This window comes from Garra rufa, chromosome 18 (assembly GCF_049309525.1).
Source record: "Garra rufa chromosome 18, GarRuf1.0, whole genome shotgun sequence".
Lineage (NCBI taxonomy): Eukaryota > Metazoa > Chordata > Actinopteri > Cypriniformes > Cyprinidae > Garra > Garra rufa.
Genome location: NC_133378.1, coordinates 28,770,280 through 28,782,943, shown reverse-complemented (window position 1 = coordinate 28,782,943; position 12,664 = coordinate 28,770,280). Strand labels below are relative to the sequence as shown.

The 12,664-nt window shown below is 38.0% G+C and overlaps 1 protein-coding gene across 1 annotated transcript in view; it reads left to right on the top strand.

Annotated features, from left to right (window-relative positions):
• The first annotated feature begins 563 nt into the window (after positions 1 to 563).
• camta1a (calmodulin binding transcription activator 1a) overlaps positions 564 to 12,664 on the top strand; it is a 466,321-nt gene continuing 454,220 nt past the window's right edge. The window contains exons 1-2 of the mRNA XM_073823111.1: positions 564 to 588; positions 4,150 to 4,251. Of these exons, the coding sequence (XP_073679212.1) occupies positions 564 to 588; positions 4,150 to 4,251 (127 nt within the window). The remainder of the gene's footprint in view (positions 589 to 4,149; positions 4,252 to 12,664) is intronic.

Genomic DNA, 12,664 nt, shown 5'->3' with positions numbered 1-12,664 from the left:
AAATTGTAGAATTTCACCATTGCTATTAAACTCAAAGTGGTCGAAAGTTTTCAGTCTGAGCAGTAAAATGTTTACAGTGCATTGGTAGCTCAGCTATGATATAAAAGCCCATCAAATTTGATCGAAAAACGTGTACATTACGTACAAGTAACCTGTCCAGAATTGCTTACGAATGAAATGTCAGCGCAAAAAGCTCCGAAAAATACGTTTTCTGCCTTTGAATTTAGCAACTTGAAACATTTACATCGCCTTTTCGTTTGCACTCGAACGTCTCAAGAGCGCTCACTTTGGATTGGTTCGGTTCCTCTTAAGGTGTATCTACACATCACGCTTTACCCAATGGTTCACAGAGCCACTTAGAAGGGGAGGGTATTTGCGTTGCTCTCGCAAGCCATTTTAGAACAACATGGTCAGTCATAGTTCGACAGCCAATCGTGAGTGCGCTTTGGTAGGACTTGCCTCTGCCTCGCCAGTCCCTTCTCGTGCTGCTGTCCTCGGCGTGAACGCGCGTGGTACCCAACGCTCGTGAAGAGGAGGAGGAGGATGTGGCGCGCGGAGGGGAAATGGCTGCCGAAAACAAGCCGGAAGGTAAGTCAGAAACATCGGGGATATTTTTTACTTGTACGACAAGAGTGTGCGAGGGGGAAAACATTGGAGGCAGGCAGGGAAGAGCCGCCAGTTGAGAACCGAGGAGCTTTTGGGATTGTAAAGCCTCTGTGTTTATCCTCACACACTCGTTATTCCAGCACGGAGACATCACATCACATCACCCTAGCCAGCATCGGTAGCTAGCCAGCAGTGTGCATCACATATATTTAAAAACAAGCCGGAGCAAAAGCGCGACCGCCTCTGAAAATTCAAAAATCCGTCTCGCGCTCCGTTTCCCTCAGCCTAACAGTCGCGCTCAAAGCAAAACTTGTGAGCCGCAACGACTGTCGATTTCTAACTTCTTTTTTTCGATTTACCAAGCTTCCTCGGTTGCGTAAATTGTTTCTGAGTTGGCGGTGATAGAGTTCTGGAGACTGTAGTTTGACCTAAAACTACCGTACAGCTAGGAGTCATAGAAATACTGCTGGTAAGCTTGTTTAATAGCAGATTTTTTTCTGTCAGTCACTTTCAGGCGTCTATAGACTCCAACTGACCTTCTTTTGAGCGGTTTTGTAATTTGTGGTCATAGCAGTTACACTTCGAAATTGCTTCAAGGACACATTCTTCTATACCAGTTTGCCCCCTTTACATCAGATACACATAAACAGCAGTTTAAATCTCTGAACTAGATTCTTGTATAACCAAGGAGTCTGATATTTTAAGATCTATACCTTTATGGAACCAATGGAATGTGGCGACCATAAATGCCAGGAAGAAAGAAGATTTTACATAACTGTTTCGAATACTTTTCAGATTTGTCTCTTGAATAAGACAAGAGTTGGTTGCACTCAGAGACACTCTAATACAGTTCAATATAATGCATGTCCACTGCTTAATTTGGCTAAAAAGACATTATTATTGCCAGACGTAGTCTGAAAATATTGTTTCAATATTGTTGAAGCTCCGACAAGAATTCCATTTTGAACAGTTGTGTCAAGCTGCCACCACTCTCATATGATATATGCCCTTGTTTATAAAACGTATGAACAACTAGGTTTTGGCAACCTAGTCATTAGTTGCGAGGGTTTTTTGTTTGTAATTCACCTTCAGTGTGAGATCAAAGCAAATAATGGCTTACAAACCACAAGGTGGCGACATTGAGTTAAAAGAAACTTTATTTGGCCAAATCATGATAACATATCTTGAAAAAATGCGATTGGCTCAAACAAAAATACAGTCTATAATCGTTTTTGATAGTTAACAAACTAGCCTCTAGGGGAAGACAGCAAAATGAGTTTATAAATCATGGTGTGATGATAAATTGTCCATTTCCATGATGCTGAATGGCTTAGTAGAAGGTGAATGATAAGTTTGATCATAAAACCTCACTTTTGTCTAGTAAATTATGCATGTTGACAAACTATATACAGAAGAAATTATCCTAATATAAACTGACATTAAAACATGACTCCAGACAAACCTAAGGATCTGAACATATAGAAATCCACAAGGGGGTGGTATTGAGCTGCCTAAATGTTCACTGTTATATTTTTAACACTGTGTCAGCTAAGAATACAAGCATTACCATAAATATAAAACTGCGTTTGTTTTCAAAACAGCACTGAGGCTAACTACCTAAACTAGCTCTCTCTTTGTGTGCATATGCGTGTGATTGCGGGTGTGTGCATGTGTTTGTCAATCTCTGCATGTCTGCGTGTGCATTTCAGATGCAAACAAACACAACCAGCTTTGAAACGTGTCTCAGACTTGCCTGCTTCCTGCCAATGCATCTCAGTAGCCAAGAGCTTTTTAGAAACCCCGACTTGTGACTCCCATTGCAGAATGGGCTCGGTTATTTTTGTCATGCTTGTCAGGTCAATGTATGGGGGAGGAGCTAGTGTATCACACCTCCATATTAATATCGAGTGCTCCGCACCATATAGCTACAACTAAATTCAGAGTCCCATATAGCCGGCAGTGTGTTATATTTAATTTCTAGGCCTACCCACACTTTCAGCATGTAGTTTGCCGTTATACGTGTTGCATGCCATTCATTTTAGCACTGATTGTTGCCTGTAGTTTAACCTTTTGTCCTTGAAGCATTTAAAATGTTTGCATAGACCACGGTTCTCCAGGGCCTTATTATTTGGCAGGGTATTTTGCACATAAGGACAGGCTGTTCTTAGCTGGAGGCTGCTATGAAAACATGGTTAATGTCTCACGCACCCCATAGAGTTCTTCTGTCTCCTGATATGACCTAGCTCACTTTTTAGATTGCCAGGAACTGGGACTGTACCTATGGAAAGTGGCGACGGTGGATTGAGATGTTTAAGGGAACTCTATATTTAAAGAGACAGTTCAACCCCCCCAAAACAATTTACTCACTAACAGATTATTTTCATGTTTGAGTATGGCTATAAACATACATTTATTGATACTGATACTCTATATTTATATACATATCTATTTAAATTAGTTGGTTCCTTTAGAGACTAAGGTGCTGTTTATCAGAACAACTGGCTATTGTTAGAAGCAAGCACTCCAAAGAGAGATTTATGACATATCTAGCCATTATTTTGAAAATTAACTTTTAATATCTCTGCATAGTCATATTCCACAGTTCTTAGTTTGAGAATAAGCTTTGAGATTTTTATTTTTTAATTGAATTAGTGAATGGCAGGGATAGATGAAGATGCCACTTCTTCCTGGGGAGTCGTGACAGATCCTTTCGGCTTGTCTCGATCCTTCCCTACCTGCCTCACACAGAAACACACATTAACTTCATCGATTGGTGTAGCTTACTAAAATTGAGCCTCACCAAACAGCCCTGGGACCACAATGAATTTGATTGCTGCCCTCATTGCTACCTGTTAGGGGCTGTTTCTTGACTGTTTATTTCAGCACCTACAGATTTATCAGTAAGACTGAGGTGAAAAGTGAAAAAATACTAGAAAAACCTGCAAACACGCTCGACATGTCAGGTAATTTTGAACAAACCAGTTAGCATTATTACTGTATATACAGTGGTCTAGATTGTTTTCTCTCTTGGCAGTGTAACACTTCTAGCCCTTAACAGCTGGAGCTATCTGTGATACTTTGTTACGGTTAATGAAAATGTGCATGCGGTCTCAAGTTACAAGGAACCCGAGTGCTTTTACATTCCTCGTCCATACCCCTGCCTGCAAATGAAACTGCATTTTCTCCCCACAAGGCAGCACCTTAGGCCAAAGTAATCCCTTTAAATGCACCCCTGAATGCGCTTGATAAAAAAAGGGGGAGAAGCAAATAGGCACGCTGAACTCTGAGGCCGAACGGTGCATATTGTTTGGGAGAGGTGTTCTTCAGCATGGAGACGGACACATTTGGGATGCATGGGCTTGCTGATGGGAGGGAGACTGGGGTTCGGCAGACGTGACACTGCTGACCCTGGTAAACATTCTTGTAAGTTCCTGCTATGTGCATGGGGGAAATAAAGACTAAAACGAAGTTGTACATCCGGGAATGTGTACTTTTCCCAGAATTCTTTTTTTTTCTTCTCCACTCTCTCTTTGCTTCCTGAAGGACTGAAGAAAATCCGTAATCCGGATCGAATGTACAGATCAGCTGTGTGTTATTCGGCCCATGCTCCTCCTAAGAGTGTCAGTGATGACACAGAGACGAACAGTAAGAGCTGCTTATTAATATTGCATTCGTGGCATTGCTCGAAGGGGCCACTTGCTGCCTAATCTATTATTCATCCATCGATTCATTTATTTACCTCTTGATTTCATTTGTCGTCCTCTCCTCCTTTGGGACTTCATGTTGGGACTTTCTGTGATGATTGACGAGTCGGTGCTTTGACGGGGGTATGCTGTCAATATTAGATGTGTTGTTAGTAACTGAAAGTGACAGTGGGTGGGTAAGATCTGACACACCTTGGTTATGTACACACTGTAAAGCTTGAGTGACAACCATGTGACCCTAGACCACAAAACCAGTCATAAGTAGCATGGGTATATTTGTAGCAATAGCCAACAATACATTGTATGGGTGAAAATGATCAATTTTTCTTTTATGCCAAAAGTTATTAGGATATTACGTAAAGATCATGTTCCATTAAGATATCAAAATTTAATTTTTGATTAGTAATATGCATTGCTAAGAACTTTAGGGTGATTTTCTCAATATTTAGATTTTTTTGCACCCTCAGATTCAAGATTTTCAGCTTTCAGATGATGTATAAATCTCAGTTTTAAAACATTGACCCTTATGACTGGTTTTGTGGTCCAGGGACACATATGGTAGTGAATCCCCTAAATGATCATTTTGTGTGTGTATGGAACAGACTGTGATATTTCCATGTATGACATCGTGGTAAACATAACATCCTGGAGTCTGGCTATTTTTGACCAAAGTAATATTACAGTGGACAAAGAATTGCTGGGTTTGGTGACTTTTAACTAGGGATGTAACATATTATAAATATCACAGTATTGTGATAGCAATCGTGGTCACATGACGATATTAAACGATAGGTCTTCCGGGCAAAAAGTGTAGTTTTTTAAATATATTTAAAATTTTTATTCTAACATAGAAGGTCTTTAAAGTTGTGTTTTGTGTCATTATAGTTTGGCACAGTATCTGTCAATTAAACTTAAACCGAATGCACAATATGGCTTAATTCCTTCATCAAGTCTGTTTTCGCTGCACGTTACAGCGAAATGCGCACATCGTTTAGGCGATCACCTTGTGATCCGCTGTTTTCCGCGACTCAGAACGGCTCAGTTTACAGTGAATGCAGTGAACTCATTTATTGCATGTGTTGTGAGTTACGCTTTGTTTTAGTGGCAGATGATTACATCATTTCACTAAATTTGTAGTGAGATGCGTTTTTGTAAGCTTGTTTTCACTGAAGCTGGATTTTTAGTCAAAATAAAAGCTCTACTGCCGTTTCTATCGAAATAAAAGCTTAAAAGTGCAGTATTGCTGACAGCTGGTGGTTTAAATGTTTAACGTTACTGCAGATATTTAAAATATCTCTTTCAAGTGTAGAAATTAGGAAAGAAGAGTTGTAATTTCCCTACTGTAGTGTAAAGCAAAAATAATGTTGCTATGAAATATTCATTTTAATTTTTTTTTTTTACAGTGCAGTTGTTTTACAATATACCTGTATGGCTATTACTGTCATAGGAATAACAATAATATAAAATTGTTGTTATTTCTATTATTATATTCTTATTAGTTTGGCTTCCTTAAACACCAGTGTGAATGTAATTGAGACTGAGACAGTATACCACAAATAAAAAGAGGGTTTAGTCCCCTTTAAAGTTCAGGTACAGATAGAAGAATTTACCTTTAAAATGTACAAAATTTAATTTTTTTTTCCAAGTCTGCATTTGTCTTTTTTTAGATGTCACAATAAATATCGTATCGTGTAAGATTTTGATATTGTTACATCCCTACTATCGACAGAACCATCATGTTTTGTTTATGATGGGAAAGCTGTTTCACAGAGCGTGCTCTTGAAGTGTTGCCATGTCCACTTATTGTAAGTGTCTTTAGGCTTGTTGTGTGGGCTTATAAAACCATTTAATTTATAGAAATTAATGAAGTAGCCAAGTTCAGGTTGTAAACATTTTGCTCTTATTTCCAAGATAAAATATTTGGGTTTATTTATGTTTATTATCTTGTCCTTGTTTGCTGTCTTTTCTGGCAAGATCTGACAACAAGAATGAGTCAAGACATACTTATTTCTCTTTGATTTCTTGCACGGCACATACAGAAGAGAGACACAACTCTGGTGAATGTTTAAATATGTCATTAATAACTAGTTGTTTATTATAATCCCATACGCACTGCATAGGAATTTTTGTAAATGCGGACGTCACTACCTGAATTTTTCGGGACTTAATTCTGTTGTAGAATGCAGTTGTCACTTCTATAAATTACTGAACTCTGTGTGTTCACAACAGATGTACGCACTAAAAGGTGAACTGACAACCAAATTTAGCTGCAGTGTGTATGTAGCCTTCATGCTCCAAATGCTAGGGTCGACCTTTGAAAAATATCCATCCAATACCACAAGACTGAGCTTTACTATTTGTTGAAATGATTTGTCAACACTACTAGACATTTCCCCTTAGAGTATAAAACATGCATATTTTATGTTGGACTTTAAGCATAAAGCATTTGTTGTGGAATCATGTGCATGTTAATATGGCTTGGTGTGTTGTGAAGCTCTGGTTACCCTAAAAGTTCTCATGTACAATAGGCAATAGGTAGTATATTTTCTCTCTTGGCACCTTTGAACACTTAGTTGATCTGTGTAATTAAGCCTGTTTATTTTTTGTGTAAATTTGTAAGTGGAGTTAAATCAGCCTCATCTTCTTGTTGTGCTGTCTGCTCATTATGCCATTGAGTGAGTCCTTGCCATTTCAAAGCTCAAAAATTTTAATGAACATGCCCAGAGATGTAAAGTAAGCGGAAGCGGCTGTTTGCAGTCATGTTGATATTCTTTCAGATGGTGTGTGTATATATGTGAGCATGCCGCCTCGTGTATCTGTCTACACTTTTAAGTATTGCATCTCACACTCTCATACTCCAGCATGATGTAACCGTTGTGTGTGCCTGTCTGTAGCAGCCCAGTTAATGTTTGCTGCCTAGAGGTTTTTGTATCACTAGGACAGTAAAAATGCAGCATTGCTTGGCGGAAACAGGTAAACCACTCATGTGAGTAATTGTGGGAGTAGTTATGATAAGGATAAAGGGCTTTAGTGAGGATCTGGCGGCGTGTCCTTTACTGTCTGCTGTGTGCGAGTGAATGTGTGTGTGTGCTCGCAGGTCTTCACCTCCTCTCTCCCTGAGATGGGATTTTCATGGATGGGTGAGCTTGGCTGAGGCTGAAAATACATAAGAAGGCTCGTTTTTCTCTTCAGTTTGTTGCAGGCACTTTGGTAGCTGAATTAAGTCGCTGTTTTGGGCTTTGTGGATTCAGGCCAGCCTCCTACTGTATCTGAATGCCGACAACTTTTAGATGAGATGCTCGTTATGATTTAGCCAGCGTAGAACCAAAAAGGCTGCATAATCTAGATTTAGTTTCACTATGTGAAAAAGAAATACTAAACAGGCAAACTTCAGCCAGAATTGTGAACGCTCTAGTGGATATGGCTGGTCACTAATGTCTGCTGAAAGCTCATCAGATGTACCCAAGTCTCGGACATCACCCATTAAACCACATCAGTGTTTTAACAAGGCTGCCTTCTGGTGATTTGTCACAGTGGCTATAGCCAGCCTGACAAACAGCACTATGGGCAGACACAGCTGAACACTGCTGCGTAGTCTAGTCTGAGGATTCAGGGCAAATATTGAAAAATAGAAAGTGTCTCAGTATTTCTTATGGCCGTATACTAGCAGCATTCAAAGGCGGTGAAGGCAGACAGTTTGTCCATACATGTGGCTGGTTCACATTATTAATGTGCTCCTTATAACATATTATGCCTCTAATATGAGCTCACTTTGTTGTCTGTCCTTTTACAGACAATATTACTGCTTTCTAATACATCAAAAAGTTGAACAAGAACATAATCAGGTAAAAGAGAGATGTTGATATGATGTTGTTTGTGCTCCTTAATTTAGACACCATCATCCTTTTGCTCAGCAAAGACCAGGATTTTGCAATTAATCAAGCATTGATTTTTTCAAAGAGCGAAGCATGGAAAAGAAAGTATGTAATGTAGATTTAAAGAGATGGCACTGATTAACTGTCCATTCACAGCAACACAGTAAAAGAGCACAAAGCATTGTATGCAACTGTGGATTATTTCCTTTTTGGACAGGAAAAAATGGTCTTAATGGCCAACGTTGTAAAGCTACAGTTGAAATAGGGCTTACACATACAAATCAGTTTAATCTTCCAATAAATCTATCAAACTGTTATGAGATGCCCGTTAATATAAAAAGTTTTAAAGGTCTATTACTTTTGCACTTTGGCTAAAGTGCCATTATGCCTGTCGTCAATGTGCTTTATTTTTCTAAAATAAAAATATGAAGGTCGATATTGCTATTTGATTAGCCGTTAAACATACAGCCTTTCATCGACGAGATCTAAAGCAGAGTCACATGCACATTCATAGTAATGGACGCCAGGTCTAAAAGGTTTAAGATGTGGTTCTCTTTATTATGCCCTCAAGAGATGTTCAGTCACTCACAGTCAGTCGTGGCAAGAATCATTTTCTTACTTCTTCTCACAACTATCATGCTTAAGTGTAACTGATTGCCACTGAACGGTAGCATATGATTTAGTCAACATTATGCTGGTTCAGAGGGCTTTTGCTATTATGCTTCAATCCCTGCTTCTTTATTTCTTTTCAAGATAATAGCCAGGTCTGGCTTCTCTTACAATGTAGAAGTACTCTCAGTCAGGTGGTAATTGTGACTTAGCGTTGGGCCTTGTTCCAGGTAATCATTTGTTCCTAGTTTGACATCCGTTTAAGAAAATTGATGGTTTATTTTGAGTCATTGATTTATTGATGTGGTGCTTTCAAAGATGTTTATGATTTCATGTGGTGATTCTGTCTCTTAGATTAGATCAACTGATTCACTGGAGAGTTAGTGAGTGGAATATTAGTCATATGTAAATGGAGGAAATGAGAAGTCTATGAAACTGTTTTTTTTATCCATATTAATTCATTGTATGTCTGGTAATTCAGATTGGCTTTTCTAACAGCTGTCTAGTATTTGCTTGGGGGCCTTGTGCACACATGCCTGTCGCTTGTACTTTAAGCGTTGTATGCTTGTCTCTTCTTCATCCTTAATGTTTTAGAAGCTACATCTAAATTAGCTGCCCAGCAGGGCTCTCAACATTTGTTCTCTTTGGTTGTTACATTGCTTTAGAATATTCAATAACAAACATGGTACATGATTTTCCCCAAAACAATGTTTCTTCCAAAATGTAGTCACTTTGGGGACTTTGATTTCTGCAAAAAACACAAAGAAAAATACTAGAAAAATGCCAAAAACTGTGATTAAATTATATTAAATAAATTTTGATGCAGGGACATTTCAAAATGTCTATAACAAACAAATGACCAATATTAAAATTCTATGCTATTTTGTCTAAATTAATTAAAAATAAAACACTAAGAAAAAAAAGTAAATGCTACAGCTAAATTTAAGTATTAATTAATTTTTTGTGACCCTTAACCACAAAACCTGTAATAAGGGTAATTTTGAAACACATCATGAAAAGCTGAATAAATAAGCTTTCCATTGATGTATGGTTTGTTAGGATAGGCAGAGATACAACAATTTAAAAATCTGGGTGCAAAAAAATCTAAATATTGAGAAAATCACCTTTAAAGTTGTCCAAATAATGTTCTTAGCAGTGGATATTACTCGTATTACGCTTTGGGTTACGATAGGAACGTTACAAAATATCTTCATGGAACATGATCTTTACTTAATAACCTAATGATTTTTGGCATAAAAGAAAATTTGATAACTTTGACCCATACAGTGTATTTTGGCTGTTGCTACAAATATACCCGTGCTACTTAAGACTGGTTTTGTGGTCCGGGGGCACATATATCAACACTAAAAAATAATATTAACATTCTAAGTGGCATGTTGTTAAATTAGACACTTTTTATGATTAAAAAAATTAATAAAACCAGATTCCAGAAACATAGATTACCGAAAATTTTAAATGTAACTTGGGTAAAAAATAAAACAGATTTCATGGGACTCTTCTCACCCTCATGCCATTTGTATGAGCCATATTACACCTGCCATTAGCATCCATTACCATCTGCTTTCTCAGTGTACTTGATTAAAACGAGCTTTTATGAAATTTTAGGAAACTAACTGAATTGTGTGCAATCCATTTACATTTGTAAAACAGAAGTTTAGTTAATCGATTTGGGATTCATCTTTTTTTTCTAGCATTAACATAGCATTGCTAAAACTAGGCTGGGGATTTCCATCTCCCAGCATGCTTTGCAAGGAACTGAACCGAGAGAATTATTGCTGAAATTAAGTGCTATTTTATGTGTTTTTTAGCAATATGAGAAAAGGGAGAGACTTGTTTTTTTCTGTTTAATGTTTTGTTATATTGGGATTTAGAAGAGTTGTTGGTTGGTGTTTTATGGGATTACCACTGTGGTGAAGAGTAGAGCCTATGCTTAGGTTGTGCTGTATGCTGCTGAAAATCAGTTACTGTGTAAGAACTAGCTTTGTCTTTGCGTTTCTAACCGACACCGTGTCACATAAGGTAAATAAAGGTTTTGTTTAGCATGCTAACATATGCTAATGCTTGCTAGTTGCATAAGATTTGGTTGGGTTGGTTTGATGTGTCTGATTTTGTTGTATTTACACTGGTTTTTGCTCAACACTGTTTTTGAATTTACAATTTCATTTAATGTTTAGAAAACCCATTTCCAAAGCGTGGAACTGCTGTCCACAATTGAATTAAGTTGTTTTTTGTGTGGAAGAAAGTCGGTCAAACTGGTTTGGAACAACATTAGGGTGTATAAATGATGATAGCATTTTTTTTTTTTTTTTTTTTTTGGTGAATTACTTTTGTAACAGAATCAAAAGAAAGCCCTGTCAACGCATGGAGATTAGACAGAGGTCTCTATTCTTGAACAACAGAAGCGATTCTGATTCTTCTGAAAGCAGCGCCATCTTTTTTCTCAGGGAGTTAAATTTAGATGACAGCCCAATCTCTGGACAGCACAAGCTTGCCTGAGAAGTCTGTGGCCCCACCAGGCCTTAGTTTAAATTGAGTTCATCAGTTGAGCTGTGATAGCAGGATCAGAGGTTCTGTGCAACGGCAGACTTCTAACAAATAGCCCAATGGCTACGGCTCTTCAATAAGAGCAGCCAGAAATTCAATGACGGAGAAAAAGATTGGGTTTTACCAGATCATTCCAAAAAAAGGGAAGGCCAGTCTGCTCATCACATTTATGGGTGTGCTATTGCTGTATATTTTCTGTCTACTATATAAAAGCTGTGGAATATTTCATCATAATAGCGATCTGATTATTATTTCAAGTCAATTCTCTTGCTCTTTGGTCACAAGATCCTTATTAGATCACTATTGAATGGATCGATACAGCAGTTGAGAGTGGCTTTGCAATAGTGTCTGTTCTAATGTTTAGCGATTTTATGGGTGGACGACAGGGGGGAAATGCTATAGTCTCTTATGTTTTCATTACGTTCAGGGTGACACTGCCAATTGCCTACAGCACGTTACGGGGGGATGCATATTGAAGCAAATGTCAATAATGTATTTGTGAATTTTGACACAACTAGAACTGAGCTCTGAAAAAGGGCCCGCATAATCGTAATCGCCTTTGAAAGTGCCTGAATTGATGTAATGCGCTATTGATATTTTAAACCGTGATTGATGATAACTTTTAGATTGAAGGTTAAATAAACTGTCCATTGGATCTTGCCGAGGGAAGCAACAATTAAAAGCAAGTGTCACTCACTGCAGAAGTACCCCCACACACACACACACACAGAGAGAGAGAGAGAGAGAGCAGAGAGTTTTGCGTTGTGGATGATATTGATTTTAGATTTGTTTTTTTTTTTTCAGACCTCTCAAGTTTCATGACCCACACTTGTCTCCAGGGTGAGACTAGCTCAAGCTGGCGTGACTGATATTGTTAAAGCTCCTAAACCGTCTCCTTCAGGAATGGCATCTCAGATAATCTCAGGATCAGTCACCTTCTCCCCATAGAAATATATGTCCACTTTTATATGACACCCTTGCACTTCTATATGACACACAAGTAGCCAAATACTTGAGTAACTGGACATAACAGCAATGGCCGAACATCACTGTTTACAGTGACTTTTCAGTTTATGACGGCAATATTTAAAAAGTGGTTAGAGGGTGTTCCTGATTTCCTAAATTCAGGGATCTTTTTTAAAAAATATATGTTTCAATATGAGTTGATTTTTCAGATTTTATTGAATAATTCGAATTTATGTTTTACCACGATTTTATTTTTCAGAAAACGAGGAATCGTGATTTTGAATAGAAATATTATCAAACATTAAAATTAGACAGTTTGACAACATGCCAATGATATAT